Raw genomic sequence first — 23,057 nt, 5'->3', positions numbered from 1 at the left:
TCTATTTAACATTTAGATTATATTTAACATTTAGATTTATATTTAAACATTTAGATTTATAACATTAGATTTATATTTAACATTTAGATTGATATTTAACATTAGATTTATATTTAACATTTAGATTTTATTTAACATTTAGATTGCTATTTAACATTATATTTATATTAACATTATAATTTATATTAACATTTATTTATATTAACATTTAGATTGATATTTAACCATTTAGATTTTTTATTTAACATTTAGATTGATATTAACATTTAGATTGATATTAACATTTAGATGATATTTACATGTAGATTTATATTAACATTTAGATTTATATTTAAACATTTAGATTGATATTTAACATTTAGATTGATATTTAACATTTAGATTTTATTTAACATTTAGATTGATATTTAACATTTAGATTTATATTTAACATTTAGATTGATATTAACATTTAGATTTATATTAACATTTAGATTGATATTAACATTTGGATTTATATTTAACATTTAGATTTATATTTAACATTTGGATTTATATTTAACATTTAGATTGATATTTAACATTTAGTTGATATTTAACATTTAGATTTATATTTAACATTTAGATTGAATTTAACATTTAGATTTAACATTTAGATTTAGATTTAACATTTAGATTTAGATTTAACATTTAGATTGATATTAACATTTAGATTGATATTAACATTTAGATTGATATTTAACATTTATTGATATTTAACATTAGATTATATTAACATTTAGATTTATATTAACATTTAGATTGATATTTAACATTTAGATTTATATTTAACATTTATATTTAACATTTAGATTGATATTTAACATTTAGATTGATATTTAACATTTAGATTTATATTTAACATTTGGATTTATATTTAACATTTAGATGATATTTAACATTTAGTTATATTTAACATTTAGATGATATTTAACATTTAGATTGATATTTAACATTTAGATTTATTTAACATTTAGATTATATTAACATTTAGATTTATATTACCATTTAGATTGATATTAACATTTATATTTATATTTAACATTTAGATTGATATTTAACATTTAGATTGATATTTAACATTTAGATTTATATTTAACATTTAGATTATATTTAACATTTAGATTTATATTTAACATTTAGATTGATATTTAACATTTATATTATATTAACATTTAGATGATATTTAACATTTAGATTGATATTTAACATTTAGATGATATTAACATTAGATTTATATTTAACATTTAGATTTATATTTAACATTTAGATTGATATTTAACATTTAGATTGATATTTAACATTTAGATTATATTTAACATTTAGATTTATTATTTAACATTTGGATTGATATTTAACATTTAGATTTAGATTTAACTTTAGATTTAACAATTATTTAACTTCATATATTTTCACAGTTAAATTAAATGTGATGAATCACAGATTTTCCTCTAAATGTGATAAAAGTGAATTTTAAAATTTCCCTCTACATTGTTTTATGTGGAGAATGTTATTTTCAGTGTTCAGACCTTTACACATGGCCCCCCCTCACTATGAGGCACTGGTTTAGTCCATGAGACACAGAGAGACTGTTTGTGTTGAGGAGCTGCTGAATCAACCTGAGGTCTTTCCTCAGACATCAGGGTCACCATGATTCATCAGGTCCTCTTTCACTGAGACTCAGACTTTAAATCACCTTCATCAGGTCTCATGGTTCAGTCTCAGACCAAGTCTCAGACTAAGTCTCAGACTCCAGTCTCAGACTAAGTCTCAGACCAAGTCTCAGACCAAGTCTCAGACCTTCACATGAAGGATTAAATCACATTCAAATGTACAAACAGTGAAATGTATCCTGCCCGGCTTCAGGACCCCCAAACATCCGATCCTAGAGTCGCCCTGCTCTGCACACAGGACTCTGAGACCCCCTCACTCTGGACCACCTCATCTGAGACCACCTCACTCTGAGACCCCCTCACTCTGAGACCACCTCACTCTGAGACCTCCTCACTGATCTCAACGGGACGCTTTGGTCCGCGCGTAAAGTCCGCGTAAAGTCCCGGTCCCGGTGTGGGTATTACCAGCTCCGGCAGGTACAGGATGTCCGGGATGGTGGTGCATATTCGACCCCGCTGGGGAGGTTCCCCATGGTGGCCGTGTTGGAGGCCATCCCTGCTGGTCCTGCTGCTCGTGCTGCTGCTCGGACTGATGCGGACTGAAGCGGACTCAGCGCTGAGGCGGTCTAACCCGAGGAGAGGAGGAGGAGAGGATCAGGATTCCAGAAAAACCGGAATCCCCAATCAGCTGGAGGAGACTCACCTGAGAGTCCGGACTCACCGGGGCCGCTCAGACACGGTGCGGCTCCGCGTGAGGCTCAGAGTGACCCGGGTTCATGGGGGGGGGGGGTCTATCAATGTTTGACCAGCAGCGTGACTCATCATCACCATGGCAACCAGCAGCCGCGTCCTGCAGCGTCAACAAACAACAACAACAAACAGGAAGAGGGAACCAGGTCTACACGTCTACAGGTCTACAGGTCTACAGGTCTACAGGTCTACAGGTCTGCAGGTCTACAGGTCTACAGGTCTGCAGGTGTACAGGTCTACAGGTCTACAGGTCTACACGTCTACAGGTCTACAGGTCTGCAGGTGTACAGGTCTACAGGTCTAAAGGTCTACAGGTCTGCAGGTCTACAGGTCTACAGGTCTGCAGGTCTACAGGTCTGCAGGTGTACAGTTCTACAGGTCTACAGGTCTGCAGGTTTACAGTTCTACAGGTCTGCAGGTCTACAGGTCTGCAGGTTTACAGTTCTACAGGTCTGCAGGTCTACACGCTGCACCTTTAAATATAACCTCCTCAGAGTCCGGGACTCACTCTGATGGTCTTTAAGAAGTCTGATTTGCTCTAAAATCAAACTGAGTCTGGATCCCACGGGGGGACAAGGACTCTTCTGGACTACCTGATCCTGTTCGGGTTCAGAGGAACAGATTTCATACTCGAACAGTTTTTAATATAAAAGTGAACCCCCCTTGGTGTGACTGTGATCCCGCCCCCGTTCACAGGTCTCCCTGTAAACACCTGGTCCATGGAAACACCAGACCGGTCTCTGTTGGCAGGCGAGCTGTCGGACAAACACCTCCGATAATCGCCCTGCTGGATCCGGTTTCAGACGCTGACACCTGAGACTCCTGCAGGAAAACCTACCCCAGCTCTGTGGACCAGAGGGGGCAGGGACTCCGGAGAAAACCTGGTCCATATCTGGTCTACGGACTGGTCCAAGCTCTGGTCCTCAACTGAACCTTTTTTTTCTCCAAAAACTGTTCTAGGACCTGGTCTTAAGGCCAGCTGTAAAACTGGTCAAAAACAATCTTGTCTAATCTTGGTCCAAACCTAGATGAAGACCTGGTCTATGACCTCGGTTAAAGCCTGGTCCAAAGTGTGATTCAGACCTGGTCCAAACCTGGTTCGTAACCTGCTCAAAACCTTGACAAAAACCTGCTCCAGAATCCTGTTCAAAGCCTGCTCTAAAACCTGAACCATAACCTGGTCACAAATATGGTCCTAACCTGACTCAAAACTTGGTCCAAACCTGGCCCATATCCTGGTCCAGAACCTGGTTCCAAACCAGATCATCTCATGATCCAATATGGTCCATAACCTGGTTCTAACCCTGGGACTAACCTGGTCCAGAGACATGGTCACAAACCTAGTCCATACCCTGGTCTGCCAAGTGGTTCTAATTTGATCATAGCTTGGCCATTACCAGGTCCAGAGTCTGGTCCCAAACCTGGTCCAAACCTTATCAGCAAAGAGTTCCCGAACCTATCCTAAAACCTGGTCTAAAGCCTGGCCCTTTACTAGGTTCAGAACCTGGTCCTTAATCTTGCCCAAAACCTTGTGTCCAATCCGGTTCAGAGCCTGACACTTACATTGTTAAAAACTTAGTCCTCCATAACCTGGTCTCAAAAGTGGTCCTAAACGTAGCCCAAACCCTGGAACAAAGCCTGGCATTTACCGGGACCATAACCTGGTTCCAAATGTGGTCCAAAATCTAACCAAGAGCCTGGTCCAAACCTGACCAAAAATATGGTCCCTAATCTTTTACATGTGGTCTTAAAACCTGGTCCAAGCCTGGTCTCAAACCTGGTCCAAGCCTGGTCTAAAACCTGTTCCTAAGCCCGAGTGTCAGACTAATGAATGTGGTCTTCACATTTGATCCAACATTAATAACATCCTGAGTCCAGACCATGGAGACCGGTTTACACAGAGAGGACTTGTTTCCAGGGTATCACCTGATGTGGACGCCCCCCTAAAATAATAAACCTGGTGTCAGTGGTCCGGGTGTGTCTGGGCTCAGCTTCCAGAGGTGTTATAAGACTCAGTTTCCACACAGTGATGGAACCTGAGCTGCAGGTCCAGGCTCTGCCCCCCTTCCCCCCCCCCCCTCTATTGTCTGCTCAGTGTTTCAGATAACAGGAGGACCACTTCAGGGCTGGACTTCAACCAGTGAAAGAGCTGACACCTACAGGATCAATACATACATACATACATCCATACATACATACATCATACATCAATACATACATCAATACATACATACATACATACATCAATACATCAATACATCAATACATCAATACATCAATACATCAATACATCAATCAATACATCAATACATCAATACATCCATCAATACATCCATACATCAATACATACATACATCAATACATCACTACATCAATACATACATACATCACTACATCCATCAATACATCCATCAATACATCCATCGATACATCCATACATCAATACATACATACATCAATACTCAATACATACATACATCAATACATCCATCAATACATCAATACATCAATATATCAATCAATACATCAATACATCAATATATCAATCAATACATCAATACATCAATACATCAATCAATACATCAATACATCAATACATACATCAATACATCAATACATCAATACATACATACATCAATACATCCATCAATACATCAATACATCAATATATCAATCAATACATCAATACATCAATATATCAATCAATACATCAATACATCAATACATCAATCAATACATCAATACATCAATACATCAATACATACATCAATACATACATCAATACATCAATACATCCATCCATACATCAATACATCAATACATCAATCAATACATCCATCAATACGTCAATACATCCATCAATACATCAATACATCCATCAATCAATCATCAATACATCAATACATACATCAATACATCAATACATCAATACATCAATACATCAATACATCCATCAATACATCAATACATCCATCAATACATCAATACATCAATCAATACATACATCAATACATCAATACATCCATCAATACATCAATACATCCATCCATCCATCAATACATCAATACATCCATCAATACATCAATACATCAATCAATACATACATCAATACATCAATACATCCATCAATACATCAATACATCCATCCATACATCAATACATCAATACATCCATCAATACATCAATACATCAATCAATACATCCATCAATACATCAATACATCCATCAATACATCAATACATCAATACATCAATACATCCATCCATACATCAATACATCACAGAGAGAGAGAGAGAGAGAGAGAGAGAGAGAGAGAGGGAGAGAGAGAGAGAGAGAGAGAGGTCAGAGTTATAAACCTCTTTGAGTTAACTGATATAAATCTGTTCTTACAGCGCCACCTTGAGGACAGTGAGAGTCGTTTTTATGTCCCCAATACTGAAGACTGAAGGCAGACCAAACACGACACACTGCCGCCCTCTACTGGAGGAACTGAGGATTACACTCAGACATAAACAGACTGGAACTAAACTGAATTTACTGCATGAAACCAGGAAGTGAAGAAAATACAAATATTACAAACTTTGGACTCATTTTGATTCTAAACCAGAAACACAGAGAAAAGTTAAATATTAAGAGTCATATAAATAAATATGTCTGTGCTCTAAATGTTTTATTTTAAGGACATTTATTTGAAATCAGAGTTTAGGGACATGAACACTGAAAGCTCTCTGGTTGGTTCTCTTGTGTGAGACACATGTTGAATTATTTAAATCATATTAACTTTAATTGACATGTTGAATTTCTTCAGAACACAAACTAACCATGAAGTTAAATTAAATAATGTTTTAAACTTAATATCAGCAGAGAGAGAGTCACTGTGGCGTTAAAGGTTGATCCTGCAGGTCTCTGTCAGGCCCATGCTGCCCCCTTGTGGCTCTCCTCTTCACTGCAGGGTGCCGTCTGTTAAACTGAGAAGGAAATGAAGATGAAACCAGCAGGAAAGGAACCAGCAACCTCTGCAACAAGGGCTATAGCCTCTATGTGGGGCACTTAGACCGCTAGGCCACCAGCGCCCCAATACTGGATATTTTCAATCAGAGACTAAGAACAAATCTCAGTTTCCACTGAACAGGGTTTATAAGTCTGAAGAGGAACCAAAACCACCATTACAGTCTCTGTTCAGGATTTGACATAGAGTGGTGTCTCAGTCACACCTCCTGGTCCTGGCTCTGAGTCATACCTGCTGGTCCTGGCTCTGAGTCACACCTCCGTCATTCTGAAAGAGAGCATCCATCATTCAGAGAGGAACAAAGCTCCTTAAAAACACAACCTGAGGCAACAGAAGCAGCTCTGCCTGCTCCACCACTCTGTGACACAGGCCCCGCCCCTCACAGGCCCCGCCCCCTCAGCACAGGTATGAGGAAGGTTCATGTGTTACTGTATTCATGTACCAGAGGACAGGTGAGTCTCCATGTTTACTCTGAGGAGTCTTTCTGAACCTTGATGTGAACCTCTGGACCCCTGAGGGACTTTGATGGTCTGGATTTTGGCGCCCCCTGTTGTCTGCTGATGATCCTGCTCCTGAGTAAGTGTTCAGCAGGTGTGACGTTAAAGTGTATCAGAGGAACAAAGATCAGATCATCAGATGTCTGATCCGTCTTCTGATCCGAGGTCAGAGCAGGACCAACCTGTTCTCCTGGACCTGGACTGACGAGGGATCAGATGTTGGTCTAGTTCACATTCCTGATGATAATCAGTCTGAAACACGACGTCTGAGTCTCTGATCAAAAGAAGACAAAGGTTAAATTACCGTCAGTCTCAGTTTGAACTTTGTTCTTTAAAGAGTTTTTAAGCTTCTTTACTTTGAGATGAAACAACAGGAGTCTTTGTTTGAGTGATCAGCTGACTCCACCATCTATAGAGACTCAGGTGTGACAGGCTGTCCTCAGGTCTGAGGGCTGGAGTTCATTCAGGAGACAGAAAGACGAGGCAGGAATATAAACGGCACTTTTATCATTAATAATCATAATTAATATTTAAATTAAAGGAAAAGACACACACAGCTGTTGGATGTTTGTCATGTGAGAGAGACTACATGAACCTCAGTGATCAGCTCGATGCTGATTGGCTGAAATAAGGATGAGCTGTAAATATATCAGTGATAGGTTTCATAGGATTCACAGATCCATCATGACTTATTACTCAGTGTAACAAAACATCAATATTAAAACCTCAGAGACTCTGATCTTACATCACATGACAGTGATCAAACTACAGTCAGACTCTGAGAACCCTGAAGGACTCTGAGTGTTTTTAATGTAAAGACCTTTTTAATTTAATGGAGGGTGATTTCCTTTATCTCTGGACTGCATTAGTAACATTAATTAATCCTGTTTTATATTATTTTATTCTATCTTATAATATTATAGTTTATCTGATTGAATTATTTTGATTTTATTGATTTTTTCTGATTAATTTAATTCTTTTATTTTGTTATTGATTTGATCACCATGATTTTATTTTTATGATACTTCTCTGATTTTATTATGTTGGTTTTTTTTTTCCTGATAACATTTTTTTTTTTATTTTATTTTTTTTATTCATTTGATCGCCATGATTTTATTGAATTTTTCATTAATTTTTTTCTGATACTTATCTGATTTTATTTTTAAAAAAATGATACTACTGATTTTATTTAATATATATATTTATTTTATTTTATTGATCGCCATGATTTTATTTTAAGTATTTAACTTTTTTTTTCTTTCATTTTATTCTAACTAATTATATTATAGTTTATTTTAAATTAATTTTTCTAGTATTTATCTAATTTTATTACATTTTTTTCTAATACAACTGATTTTATAAGATACTTCTCTGATTGTATTATGTTGATTTTATTAAATTTGTATTTATTTTTTTCTGATACTTCTCTGATTTGATTTTATTGATTTTTTTTTAAATTGATATTACTGATTTTATTTAATATTTTTGATTTGATTTGATCGCCATGATATTATTTAATTTTTATTATTTATTTTTTTCTGATACTTCTCTGATTTTATTTAATTGATTTAATTTTATATTGATTTGATCTCCATGTTTTTATTATTAGTATTTCCTCCCCCTGTCTGTCTGTGAGTGGAGCTCTTCGTCCTTCCTGATCATATAAAAGGTGTGATATTAATAATAGAGTAGTCTGTATGAAGACCTCCTCCTCTGTGCGCCTGTATCAGCAGCAGTACGGTATTAGAGGTGCGGGTCTAGTACCGTACCTGAGAGGACATGGCAGCGGGCAGCAGACTCCCCCTCTCCCCGTGAGTCTTCCTTCATGTTTCTACCTTCTTCCTGGTTCTCTCTCTCTCCGGGACTCTGGGGGGTTAGCAGGTCTGTGAGTCGGCGGTTAGCTTCAGTCCACCGGTACCGAGACCACGGAGGGTAACGGGTCTCTGTAACGGGTCTCTGTAACGGTCTGTGCTGGATCACTGTACCGGAAACGGCTCCGTTAAACAGTGGCAGCACAAAGGGAACCATCGACGCCGTCCAGGTGTGTGTGTGTGTGTGTGTGTGTGTGTGTGTGTGTGTGCGTGTGTGTGTGTACCGTGACGGTAAACACGGGGAGTAAACACCAGAGTCCCGGGTCTGTGTTTAACCAGGAACCACGAGACACAGCAGAGTGGATCAGCGTGGACACACCTGGACTCTGTTAGCAGGCTGAGGACACTTTCACTGTCAGGGCAGGTCTGCATGGAGGATCAGGATCAGGGGTCTCTGAAGTTATGCTAAGGGAACTAAAGGGGTCTAAAATATGAAACCTGAACCCCTTACAGTCTGTGTGTGTCTCAGCCTGTTGGTAGAGACTGACTCTGCAGTAAAGAGGTTTATCTGATCTGTTACAGAGAGGACAGGAAGCCATGTTTTAACCTCTGTGTTATTACTCATTAATAACACATCACTTTCAGAGCTTCTAAAGAAATGTTAAAATAAAGACAGAGCACTGAAGCCTGAGAGACTTCAACAACTCAGTGTTTCCTACAGACTTTAAAACCATACATCTAACCCATTAAAGCAGGGGGTCCCAAACCTTCAGCCCATGACCCCCAAAATATACCTGCCAAAGACTCGTGACCCCCAAAATATACCTGCCAAAGACTCGTGACCCCCAAAATATACCTGCCAAAGACTCCTGACCCCCAAAATATACCTGCCAAAGACTCCTGACCCCCAAAATATACCTGCCAAAGACTCCTGACCCCCAAAATATACCTGCCAAAGACTCGTGACCCCCAAAATATACCTGCCAAAGACTCCTGACCCCCAAAATATACCTGCCAAAGACTCGTGACCCCCAAAATATACCTGCCAAAGACTCCTGACCCCCAAAATATACCTGCCAAAGACTCGTGACCCCCAAAATATACCTGCCAAAGACTCCTGACCCCAAAATATACCTGCCAAAGACTCCTGACCCCCAAAATATACCTGCCAAAGACTCGTGACCCCCAAAATATACCTGCCAAAGACTCCTGACCCCCAAAATATACCTGCCAAAGACTCGTGACCCCCAAAATATACCTGCCAAAGACTCCTGACCCCCAAAATATACCTGCCAAAGACTCGTGACCCCCAAAATATACCTGCCAAAGACTCGTGACCCCCAAAATATACCTGCCAAAGACTCGTGACCCCCGAAATATACCTGCCAAAGACTCGTGACCCCCAAAATATACCTGCCAAAGACTCGTGACCCCCCAAAATATACCTGCCTAAGACTCGTGACCCCCAAAATATACCTGCCAAAGACTCCTGACCCCCAAAATATACCTGCCAAAGACTCCTGACCCCCAAAATATACCTGCCAAAGACTCCTGACCCCCAAAATATACCTGCCAAAGACTCCTGACCCCCAAAATATACCTGCCAAAGACTCGTGACCCTCAAAATATACCTGCCAAAGACTCCTGACCCCCAAAATATACCTGCCAAAGACTTGTGACCCCCAAAATATACCTGCCAAAGACTCCTGACCCCCAAAATATACCTGCCTAAGACTCGTGACCCTCAAAATATACCTGCCTAAGACTTGTGACCCCCAAAATATACCTGCCAAAGACTTGTGTCCCCCAAAATATACCTGCCAAAGACTTGTGACCCCCAAAATATACCTGCCAAAGACTTGTGACCCCCAAAATATACCTGCCAAAGACTTGTGACCCCAAAATATACCTGCCAAAGACTCCTGACCCCCAAAATATACCTGCCAAAGACTTGTGACCCCCAAAATATACCTGCCAAAGACTCGTGACCCCCAAAATATACCTGCCAAAGACTTGTGACCCCCAAAATATACCTGCCAAAGACTTGTGACCCCCAAAATACACCTGCCAAAGACTTGTGACCCCCAAAATATACCTGCCAAAGACTCGTGACCCCCAAAATATACCTGCCAAAGACTTGTGACCCCCAAAATATACCTGCCAAAGACTTGTGACCCCCAAAATATACCTGCCAAAGACTCGTGACCCCCAAAATATACCTGCCAAAGACTCGTGACCCCCAAAATATACCTGCCAAAGACTTGTGACCCCCAAATATACCTGCCAAAGACTCGTGACCCCCCCCTGTCCCTCAGAGTGATTTAATGTGTCTTCATTTAGCTGGTCTGCAGAAAGTGACCCTCCCTATATGAGCATGTGTCTGTGTTTCCTGTGTGTTCTGAATGAACCTGCTGCTCCTGATGCTTTAGATCATTAACTGTTCACTAACTCTAAACTTAGGAGTCATCTGGAAACAAAGAAAGGCAGAGACCCCCCAGGGGGTCCCGACCCACATTTTGAGAACCCCTGCATTCAAACACAAGTCACAGTTTGAGTCTGCAATGTGATGGTGCGTTCAAGTCAAGCGGCAACCTCCGGTCTTAAAATATGAAGCCCATGCTGAAGTGTTAAACTGCAGTTCATGGAGCGTCCACTAGAGGCTGGCTGCAGAAACACCCCTGCTGTAGTCTCAGTGACCTCATCCATTGGTCTCTGAAGAGGCGTCATGAAGCACAAAGATGGCGCCCACCACATTTGAAACTCCAGCTAACTTCCTGCTAATCTAGAAACAGACAAAGAGTTGTAGCTGAGGACTTAGCCTAGCCTTCAGGCTAATAGCTACAACACGACCGCCTGTCAGTCGAACAGGCCACGCCCCTAATTATACAAAACTCTTACCTTTAATTTAATCAGATCAGATGAGTGAGGAGTTCTCCTGTTGATACTTGTGCATATAGAAATGAGTGTTTGAGATTAGAGCTAACTCTTGTACCAGGCTGTAAACATGGCATCGTCAGACCCTAAGGATCCTCACTGGTACCTCTTAAACCCTCATTATAATTTAACATAGCTGTGCTAATCTTAGGCCAGTTTATTCTCACAAACCCCTTAACCAATCCAAACACAGAAAGAAAAGCGTCCACTTAAATACAGCGGCCTCCAAAAGTCCTCCTTGGAAAATTATACCCAACAAGTCTGGACCCAAACGTCCTCAAGAACTCAACCCATGTTGAATCTCAACCAAAGCACGGCGAAAAACCACCTCCAAAAGAATCAGACTCACCGGTCCTGGTCCCTCAGTCCAGCTTAAGTCTGGCTCAGAGAGTCCTCCTCATGGCTCATGGTCCTCCAAAGCATGAACAATAATCCCTCTCCTTTCATTGGCAGTGAAGGAAACACCATTCACCTTCTCCCTCTGTTCTCCTGAAGCCCCGCCCCCTGCTGCTCACCTGCCTGACAGAGCTCCCTGATTGGCTTATTTACATTAAACCACATTCATTTGATCAGGTGGAGGTGGTCTTAGGTTTACCTTTGGTCCAGCATGAGGTCTGAGTATTGGAACACATACTTGGTTTGTTCTGGTCTATCATCAGTGCTGACAGAGAGTCAGTGTGGAGCTGATGCTGCAGTATTGATCCAGAGCCCGGCCCTGTAGTTTCATATCGATTGGTCAGTTTAATAAAGTTTGATTGTTTTGTTTCCACAGAAGACCAGGACCCAGCTAAAACCCAGCCGTCCCTGTTTACAAGAAGAAGTGCCAACAAGCGATCCGGTCTCAGGAGACATATCAGGTTTCTCTGCTGTGGTCAGTGCTGCCAGTCCTCTAGACCAGACTGCATGCAGGGAAGATGTTCACCTGAGCCCTCCTGAGTGGACCTCCTGATCCAACCTCCTGAGCAGACCTCCTGAGTAGACCTCCTGAGTGGACTTCCTGAGTAGACCTCCTGATCCAACCTCCTGAGTGGACCTCCTGATCCAACCTCCTGAGTGTGACTCCATCTTTCACCAATGCCTCGATGGAGAGCCTTCTTCAGTCAGCATCTGCGATGGTCCAGTCCGGTCTCCCAGGCCCTGGTCCTGTCCGTCATCACGTTCTGTGTGATCCTTCCTCTGAGCTGCCATCAGCTGCTCTACTCTTACTTCTTCATCAAGTCCATGTACCTGGACTCCATGAGTGAGGAGGTCCTGCAGGAGAGTCTCCAAAGAGGCCAGGACGCTCTGCGCTTCTGGCAGAGCACTTCCACCGCGGCGGCCTCCAGGTTCAGGGACATCGCCCAGCAGCCTGACCTCCTGGTCACCGTGGTGACAGCCAGGCGGAATGAAGGCCAGGACTTTCACTACCTGCTCCAGGTGATGCAGCGCCTGAGCCGCCTTCTGGGGCGCTGCGGGGACCTGAAGTGTGCAGAGGTGTTGGTCTGCGATGTGGAAAGCGGCACCCAAGAAAACCCGGATGCCGTGCTGCTGGAGAACCAGTTCCAGGTGATCCGGCGTTCCCCGGAGGAGCAGCAGAGGGACAGGGAGCGGATCAACACCTTCGAGAGAGAGAAGAGGGACTACGTGTTCTGCCTCCGTAAGGGATGGGATCTGGTGAAGCCCAGAAACATGGTGGTCTTGGAGGACGACGCGTTGCCGAAGGAGGACTTCTTCACGGTCATACAGGAGCTGCTGTCCCGCCGCTTCGCCCTCCAGACCCTCTACATAAAGCTGTACCACCCCGAGAGGCTGCAGCGCTACTGGAACCCAGAGCCGTACCGCATCCTGGAGTGGGTGGGGCTGGGTCTGGTAGGAGCGAGCGCCCTCCTCCTCACGGTCCTGTACTGGAACCCCTGCTGCTTCTCCTTCACGCTGTCTGCCGGTCACCTGCTCTTCTTCACGCTCTACTTCATGGCTGCCGCTGAGCTGCTGGGGCGGCACTACCTGCTGGAGGTCCGGAGACTGTCCCCCCAGCTCTACGCGGTCTCTCCGGCCACAGAGTGCTGCACGCCGGCCATGCTCTTCCCCGGGAACTCCTCCCTCAGAGCCGCAGAGTACCTGGACGCCTCGCACTGCGTGAAGGGGAACGCCAAGGACACGGTTCTGTATCACAAAGTGAGAACCACCCCCGGAGAAAGATCCCACAGCGTGGAGCCAAACCTCATCACGCACATCGGGGCCTTTTCCTCCGTCAGACCAAACCCGTTAAGACCCAGACTCCTCTGAGGACAGGTAACCCAGACGCTGTGTTTCCATCACAAAGACTTTAAAAGAAGACCCCCTCTCCATCGCAGGAGTCCCAGATCCTTTATCTCACTCAGGACTGTCTGAAGGTTCCTGAGTGGTTGATCTCTCCTCAGGTGATCTTTCTTCTAGTCCTGGTAGGTCTCTGGATCTCGGGGATAGTGTCTTGAGGAGCGTTCTAGTCCGTAGATAAAGTCCTGAGTACCTTTGGTGGAAACACAGCGCGAGTTCTTCCTCCCTTCTCCTTCACTTCCTGGACTTCAGCTCGGGAGGCGTTGCCAAATCTCCACCCTCACTGAGCTGTGTCTGAAGTTTGAGACCGACGTGGATCCATCACTGCTGGATCAATACTACCACACTTTCAGATGTGGTCCTGCTGGGAGTTTACACTCCACTCTGCTGTTCTTGTGGATCTACTGCCTGGGATCATGGACCTTTACAAAAATCAGATGCTGTATGTTTCCACCGCGACCATCATCAACCCGACGACACGGCTGTTAAACTCATGAGTACTGGCTTTACATCGGGGCCCACGGACACGATGAAGGTCATTAAAGGTCGTGTTTCACTGTTTGAACACCCAGAGCTCATGGACTCAAAGGTCCGGGTTCCAGATCACATCTTCAAATCCTGTGTTTGGGATCCGGGCCTTTTTCCTTTCACTACGGTGTCCCTGAGAGCTCACAGCACTGCAGACCACAACACAACACAAACACACTGCAAAGACCACAACACAACAAACACACAGCAAAGACCACAACACAACAAACACACACAGCAAAGACCACAACACAAACACACTGCAAAGACCACAACACAACAAACACACACAGCAAAGACCACAACACAACAAACACACACAGCAAAGACCACAACACAAACACACTGCAAAGACCACAACACAAACACACTGCAAAGACCACAACACAAACACACTGCAAAGACCACAACACAAACACACTGCAAAGACCACAACACAAACACACTGCAAAGACCACAACACAAACACACTGCAAAGACCACAACACAACACAAACACACTGCAAAGACCACAACACAACACAAACACACTGCAAAGACCACAACAACAACACACTGCAAAGACCACAACACAAACACACTGCAAAGACCACAACAACAACACACTGCAAAGACCACAACACAACACAAACACACTGCAAAGACCACAACACAACAAACACACACAGCAAAGACCACAACACAACAAACACACACAGCAAAGACCACAACACAAACACACTGCAAAGACCACAACACAACACAAACACACTGCAAAGACCACAACACAACACAAACACACTGCAAAGACCACAACACAACACAAACACACTGCAAAGACCACAACACAACACAAACACACTGCAAAGACCACAACACAACACAAACATACTGCAAAGACCACAACAACAACACACTGCAAAGACCACAACACAAACACACTGCAAAGACCACAACAACAACACACTGCAAAGACCACAACACAACACAAACACACTGCAAAGACCACAACACAACAAACACACACAGCAAAGACCACAACACAACAAACACACACAGCAAAGACCACAACACAAACACACTGCAAAGACCACAACACAACACAAACACACTGCAAAGACCACAACACAAACACACTGCAAAGACCACAACACAAACACACTGCAAAGACCACAACACAAACACACTGCAAAGACCACAACACAACACAAACACACTGCAAAGACCACAACACAACACAAACACACTGCAAAGACCACAACACAAACACACTGCAAAGACCACAACACAACACAAACACACTGCAAAGACCACAACACAAACACACTGCAAAGACCACAACACAAACACACTGCAAAGACCACAACACAACAACACTGCAAAGACCACAACACAAACACACTGCAAAGACCACAACACAACACAAACACACTGCAAAGACCACAACACAACACAAACACACTGCGAAGACCACAACACAAACACACTGCAAAGACCACAACACAACACAAACACACTGCAAAGACCACAACACAACAAACACACACAGCAAAGACCACAACACAAACACACTGCAAAGACCACAACACAACACAAACACACTGCAAAGACCACAACACAAACACACTGCAAAGACCACAACACAACAAAAACACACTGCAAAGACCACAACACAAACACACTGCAAAGACCACAACACAACACAAACACACTGCAAAGACCACAACACAAACACACTGCAAAGACCACAACACAACACAAACACACTGCAAAGACCACAACACAACACAAACACACTGCAAAGACCACAACACAACACACTGCAAAGACCACAACACAAACACACTGCAAAGACCACAACACAAACACACTGCAAAGACCACAACACAAACACACTGCAAAGACCACAACACAACACATTAGAGAAACACACTGCAAAGACCACAACACATTAGAAAAACACACTGCAAAGACCACAACACAACACATTAGAGAAACACACTGCAAAGACCACAACACAACACAACACATTAGAGAAACACACTGCAAATACCACAACACATTAGAAAAACACACTGCAAAGACCACAACACAACACATTAGAGAAACACACTGCAAAGACCACAACACAACACAAACACACTGCAAAGACCACAACACAACACAAACACACTGCAAAGACCACAACACAAACACACTGCAAAGACCACAACACAACACATTAGAGAAACACACTGCAAAGACCACAACACAACACAAACACACTGCAAAGACCACAACACAACACAAACACACTGCAAAGACCACAACACAACACAGACGGTAAGAGAACCTTAATATCGCTGTGACTCAAAATCTGCATCAACAACAAACAACACTTCTGTTGTGTTGTGGTCTGTTTTCCTAAGTTGCAGTGCTGTGAGCTCTCAGGGCCACCGTAGGAACTCATGTTTGGGATTTCAGAGACTTTGAATCATGAGTTATTATATCGCTGTCCTCCCCTGTAAAGGAACAGTCTGACACTTTGGGTGCAGAGACTTCAAACACAAGAAGACACTAACTCTTGATCTTAGGGAAACTTCCCCGTCTAGGTTTACTGAGTTTTTTGGGGACCCTGTTCTCTGAGGCATCAGGCCCCAGCCAATCACAGCGCAGTATATCAGAATCAGACAGGAAGCTTCATCTAGAGCAGACTGTTGGACCGTCCGATGCATGACCCACGATATCACGATGTTTGACAATCATGTAACGGTCTATAGACTAACTTGAGAAGGTCTATGAGCTCGTTCCTCCTCTAATCTGCACGTTTCATGCTTTGTTTTTATTTCCTGTCTCCATATTTTCACTTCTTGTCACTTTTTATAAATGTTCCCACAACCACCGGGCAGATCAGCACCTAGAAGCTAATATTAGCTTAGCATTAGCATGCAACCGCTACCTGAAGTGTCAGACTGAAGCTTCACGCTGACCACGCTATCACTGATGTGCCTTCTTTAATGTTTGAGCTTGTTTAGGATATTACCCATAATTCAGCTCTCTGAGTGAATCATATACTTTGTTTATTTTCTGCATTTAAGTGCTTTTAATTTCTGTATGTGAAACCTGAACGACGTGAAGCCTGAGAGAGTTTCATGAAGCAGCTGCCAAAGTGAAACCAAAAGGCCTCTGAGGTTTCTCCCGCCTGCCACGATTACACGGGAGAGTCAAACCGCCTCCAAACCGCCAAAATAAGAGTCTATTAATCAGAGCGGTCTGATGTAAAGTGGTCTGTGCTCGTTGTTTAAAACACGCCTGCAGCACAGTCATGAAACTAGAGTCTGATGTAGAGTTTAAGATTCAGATGATGATGAGGCCTCTGAGGATTAATATTCTCTGTTACATTAAGAAGGAAAACAGAGAGAAGAATCAATGAATGTAAAAACATCAGACAGGAAATGTTTGAAATGTTAAATCAAACGCAAACGTATGACATGCTGCTGTTTAACGCCGGGCTTCCTGCAGGACTTCCCCTTTGTTTTACTGAGCTGTTGTTTCCAGTCTTTATGCTAAGCTAAGTAGCTGCTGGCTGTAGTTTCACATCATGCTGTATTGATCTGAGAGTGTTGGAAGTGGACTTCACTTCAGAGGGAGGAGTGCAGAGGAGAGACTAATGATGCTGTTTGTAATGCTGGAGTCATTTACAGTCTGAACGTCACTGAGTGTGTTTTTACTTCAGGACTCGTCTGTGAGGAGGTTTCTGTGGGGACTCAAACTCAGCTGTTTAAAGGGTCAGTCCAGGGTTTTAGACCGGGTTTAAAGGGTCAGTCCAGGGTTTTAGACCAGGTTTAAAGGGTCAGTGCAGTGGTTTAGACCCGGGCCTAATTTAATATATTTAATATAACAGAACAGAAAGGATCCCTGCAGAGAGAGAGAGAGAGAGCTTTATGAGGAAGAGGAAGATGATCTTAACCACACAGCCGTTACATCACTCTCTACACACACCCCCTGAACACATGGACAAGAACAAGGCTCTTCCAAACATGCTTTGACTTGCAGCAGTAGGATTAGGGTCACAGTGAGAAATACATAAATTAAGGTGCAGTAAAAAAAAATTACTGTGAGTTTAAAAACTCAGAATTCAGATTTTTTTTCTCCCCAAGTGTCAGAAAATAAAAGCTCAGAACTCTAAGACAACATGGAATTTGGAGAGTGAAGTCAGATATTAGAGAAAGTTAGAATTCTAAAAAAAAAAAAAAGACAGACTTTAAAAAAAAATGTTAAAAGTCTGACTTCTATATAAAGAGAAAATTCTAAAAGAAAAAGACAGAATTCTAAAAAAGATAGAGTTCTAAAAAAGAAAAAAAAGTCATAAATCTAAAAATAGTCAGATTTCTAAGAAAAAAGTCTGAATTCAAGAAAAAAGGAAGGAATTCTAAAGTAAGTCAAAATTCTGAGAAAAAACAGAATCATAAAAAAAGTCAGAATTTTGAGATTAAAGTCAGATATGATAAAAAGTTTGAATTTAAGGAAATTCTAAGAATAAAAATCTGAATTCTGTAAATGTAGTGTAACGGTGTGATGTAACGGCTTCTTCAGGTTTAAGATAATCTCCCTCTTTAATGCTGTGTCTCTGTAGAGCTGCAGCCTGAGTCCCTGCTGCAGGCTGAGTCCCTGCTGCAGCCTGAGTCAGCCCTGCAGCCTGAGTCAGCCTGAGTCAGCCCTGCAGCCTGAGTCAGCCCTGCAGCCTGAGTCAGCCCTGCAGCCTGAGTCAGCCCTGCAGGCTGAGTCCCTGCTGCAGCCTGAGTCCCTGCTGCAGCCTGAGTCCCTGCTGCAGCCTGAGTCAGCCCTGCAGCCTGAGTCAGCCCTGCAGCCTGAGTCAGCCCTGCAGCCTGAGTCAGCCCTGCAGCCTGAGTCAGCCCTGCAGCCTGAGTCAGCCCTGCAGCCTGAGTCAGCCCTGCAGCCTGAGTCAGCCCTGCAGCCTGAGTCAGCCCTGCTGCAGGCTGAGTCAGCCCTGCTGCAGCCTGAGTCAGCCCTGCAGCCTGAGTCCCTGCTGCAGCCTGAGTCCCTGCTGCAGCCTGAGTCCCTGCTGCAGCCTGAGTCCCTGCTGCAGCCTGAGTCCCTGCTGCAGGCTGAGTCCCTGCTGCAGGCTGAGTCCTTGCTGCAGCCTGAGTCAGCCCTGCAGCCTGAGTCAGCCCTGCAGCCTGAGTCAGCCCTGCAGCCTGAGTCAGCCCTGCAGCCTGAGTCCCTGCTGCAGGCTGAGTCCCTGCTGCAGCCTGAGTCCCTGCTGCAGCCTGAGTCCCTGCTGCAGGCTGAGTCCCTGCTGCAGCCTGAGTCCCTGCTGCAGCCTGAGTCCCTGCTGCAGCCTGAGTCCCTGCTGCAGCCTGAGTCCCTGCTGCAGGCTGAAGAGATGGAGTTATTGTTGTAGATATTTAAACCTCTGAACATGTCTGATAGAGTCCATCTGTAAAACCTGAGTCACTTTAAATCGACCTGTTCACCCCTCACTGCTCTAAAGAGATTATTGATTCAGATTATTCATGATGACACATTTAACATTTACTGCTGCTCATCACACATTATCAAACTATATTTAACATTTTATTATGAACAGGGTTTGTGATGAACGACCTGATGTGTGACATCAATCTGAACGTTTATGAAATATTAAATTTAAGAGATATTTTATTGAGCCGTCAGGATCACTAAGAGTGTTTAAGAGATTATATTTATGACACACGCTGAAGTTGAATTGCTGTGACTTGAGGTTTGAGGGTCTGAAATGAAATGTTTTATTATTTAAAGGTTTCTGTGGTTTGGTAAAATATTAAGTTTGTGTTTTATTTTCTTCAGTGTTTTCTTGTTCCTGCTGAAGACATGGTAGAGATTTAACATTTATTTGGGGCTTTAAACATGGATGTTCCTCTGCTCTAAGCTTGAATCTGACATGTGATGAAAACACTGAAACGTTCTCACTGAAGAACAGTTGAAATATTTCTGTTGTTGGATCACTCTCTGATGAGGATCTGAATCTTTAACACTGAGACACTCGACTGTTTTCTACATTTACAACAGAATAAATCTGGAGGTGTGAGTCTCTGTTCTCTGGAGTCTTTCTTTCAGCTGTGACGTCTTCCTCTCGACATGGAATGAGGAAAAATATTCAAAAGTTTTTGAAGTGTTGCAACATGTAGACTTTGTCCAAAAGAAAACAAACATTAAATCTCTCTCTGATAAAGAGAAGAGATAAGTGTTGAGCGTTTTGATAAGGTAGGTCGGTCATTAAGCCTTAAAGGATGAACTTTGACCTTCAGACTGAGGTTTAATGTTTTTATTGAAGCAGATTCATTAAACCCGGTCTTCAGACGGGATCAGGAGAACTCAGCTGTCGGACTGACGGACTCTCATGGACATAATATGAGTGAGTTAAACTCTGAGGGGTCTTTGAAGGGTCCTTTAAGACACTGGTTTATATTTCATGAGGACTGTTTCATCCTCTGTGTCTGATGACTCCGGGTCAAAGGAGGACTTTAGACCAGAATAATGAATCAAGGTCAGAGCAGGTTTCAGGCCTCTGGATGTTTCGTTCTTATAATGTTGAAATGCTGAGTCAGCATTTCAACATATTGTTCTTCCTAAACTTTATTCTTATTTTTCCACTTCCGTGTTTATGGAGCAGTTCACATACTGGCCTGTGCCAGCTGTAGGACCAGAGAAAGCACGAAAACCTTGTGTTTCAAGTTTGCTGCTCAAAGAAAAGTGGACGGTGAAAATCAGCGATTGAAGGAAGAATGGAGTGAAACTTTTGAATTCACTCACCCGCCAACCACCACAAGACCCATGTGCTTAATATGCTTAATATGCCAGGAGACTGTGCTGAAGATTTGAAGAGATCCAGAGGAAGCTACGGGACAAGGGAGCTCAGGGACTCCAGAAAGGTCTAAGAAAAGAGAGAAGAGAGGGAGACCAGAAGAAAGAAAAAGAGGAGAAGAAATGGGGAAGGAATGACAGAAGGAAAGGAGGGGAGGAGCAAAGGAGACATAAAGGATGAAGAAACATGGAGAGAACAAAGAAGGAAGAAAGAATGAAAGAAAGAAGGGAGGAAGGAAGGAGAGAAAGAAAGAAGGAAGGAAGGAAAGAAAGAAGGAAGGATAGAAGAAAGAAAGAAAGAAAGAAAGAAAGAAAGAAAGAAAGAAAGAAAGGAAAGAGAGAGAGAAGGAAGGAAAGAAGGTAAGAAAGAAGTTAGGAAGGAAGGAAGGAATTAAGGAAAGAAGGAAGAAAGAAAGGAAAGGAAAGAGAGAGAGAAGGAAGGAAATAAGGTAAGAAAGAAGTTAGGAAGGAAGGAATTAAAGAAAGAAGGAAGGAAAGACAGAAAGAAAGAAAGACAGAAAGAAGAAATGAAAGAAAGAAAGAAAGAAAGAAGAAATGAAAGAAAGAAAGAAAGAAAGATGAAAGAAAGAAAGAAAGAAAGAAAGAAAGAAAGAAAGAAGAAAGAAAGAAAGAAAGAAAGAAAGAAAGAAAGAAAGGATGAATAACAGACCCCAAAAAGGAATCTACAGCAGAGATCCAGAGGAACCTACGAGACAAGGGAGCTCAGGGACTCCAGAAAGGTCTAAGAAAAGAGAGAAGAGAGGGAGACCAGAAGAAAGAAAAAGAGGAGAAGAAATGGGGAAGGAAAGACAGAAGGAAAGGGTGAGAAAAGGAGACATAAAGGATGAAGAAACATGGAAAGAACAAAGAAGGAAGAAAGAATGAAAGAAAGAAGGGAGGAAGGAAGGAAAGAAAGAAAGAAGGAAGGAAAGAAGAAAGAAAGAAAGAAAGAAAGAAACAAAGAAAGAAAGAAAGAAACAAAGAAAGAAAGAAAGGATGAATAACAGACCCCAAAAAAGGAATCTACAGCAGAGATCCAGAAGAACCTACGAGACAAGGGAGCTCAGGGACTCCAGAAAGGTCTATGGTTAGTAACTTTAATCAAGCTGGCCTTAAACCAATCAGCTCAGCTGTGTCAGTCTTTGTTGATATGACCTCTCATACGGAGGTCTCTGCACAGACCCGGTCTGTCTGTGATAACAGATATGAGTTACACATGTAAGGGATAGTTTATGGTTAGCAGGTAGTTTTGGGAAATAGAATCCCAACAGAGTGAGACAAGACCTGACGCATGGCAGACGGGTCTTGTCTCACCCTGTTGGGACTCTAAAGTCTTGGTAAAGTTGAAATGAAGAATGTGACGGGTGTAGTCTCTCTCCTGAAGACGTCTGTATGTTGTGGCTCCTGACGCTCTGACTCCAGTCTCAGTCGTCTCCTCATGAAGCTCTCTAAAGGTCTCTAATGGACCTTTTCCTCCCACACCTTTCTCTTCCACTTAACTTTCCATGAATCTGCTTTAATGCAGCGCTCTGTGAACAGCCCTTCAGCTGTCTCCTCAGGCTGAGCCTCCTGGAGGAGTCCGTGCTGTGTACTGAACTCACTGAGAGATAAACAGAATGTATTCTGTCTGAATAACAAATATTTACAGATGTAGTTTCTACACTTGTTGAGCTGTTGGCCATGTTCTGCCTCTCTTTGTTTCTGTCTAACTTTACAGCAGTTGCTTCATTGTTCTGTTTGAGTGATAGATGTTAATCTTGAGAGTTTAACATGGCTT

The 23,057-nt window shown here is 42.6% G+C and overlaps 1 protein-coding gene and 1 long non-coding RNA gene across 5 annotated transcripts; one reads left to right on the top strand and one right to left on the bottom strand.

Annotated features, from left to right (window-relative positions):
* Positions 1–6,055: 6,055 nt before the first annotated feature.
* On the bottom strand, positions 6,056–9,052 carry LOC117809967. 3 transcript variants are annotated; one of them, XR_004630652.1, is made up of 5 exons: positions 8,657–9,052; positions 7,244–7,339; positions 6,833–7,161; positions 6,622–6,657; positions 6,056–6,349 (listed from the first exon to the last, which is right to left on the bottom strand). It is a non-coding gene; the product is annotated as an uncharacterized LOC117809967 (long non-coding RNA). The 3 variants fall into 3 exon arrangements; XR_004630650.1 differs by having other exon boundaries at positions 6,056–6,657; XR_004630651.1 differs by having other exon boundaries at positions 6,056–6,657; positions 7,070–7,161; positions 8,657–9,045.
* On the top strand, positions 8,623–14,656 carry pgap4 (post-GPI attachment to proteins GalNAc transferase 4). 2 transcript variants are annotated; one of them, XM_034679475.1, is made up of 2 exons: positions 8,623–8,698; positions 12,405–14,656. In XM_034679475.1, exon 2 carries the CDS (start codon positions 12,707–12,709, stop codon positions 13,895–13,897), a length of 1,191 nt encoding a protein of 396 aa, XP_034535366.1. In that variant the 5' UTR covers positions 8,623–8,698; positions 12,405–12,706; the 3' UTR covers positions 13,898–14,656. The 2 variants fall into 2 exon arrangements, with proteins under 2 accessions (XP_034535366.1, XP_034535367.1); XM_034679476.1 differs by lacking the exon at positions 8,623–8,698 and adding an exon at positions 8,715–8,928.
* The last annotated feature ends 8,401 nt before the right edge of the window (positions 14,657–23,057 follow it).

This window comes from Notolabrus celidotus, unplaced genomic scaffold (genome assembly GCF_009762535.1).
Source record: "Notolabrus celidotus isolate fNotCel1 unplaced genomic scaffold, fNotCel1.pri scaffold_89B_arrow_ctg1, whole genome shotgun sequence".
In the NCBI taxonomy this organism is placed as follows: domain Eukaryota; kingdom Metazoa; phylum Chordata; class Actinopteri; order Labriformes; family Labridae; genus Notolabrus; species Notolabrus celidotus.
This window is presented reverse-complemented; position numbering and strand designations above follow the sequence as displayed.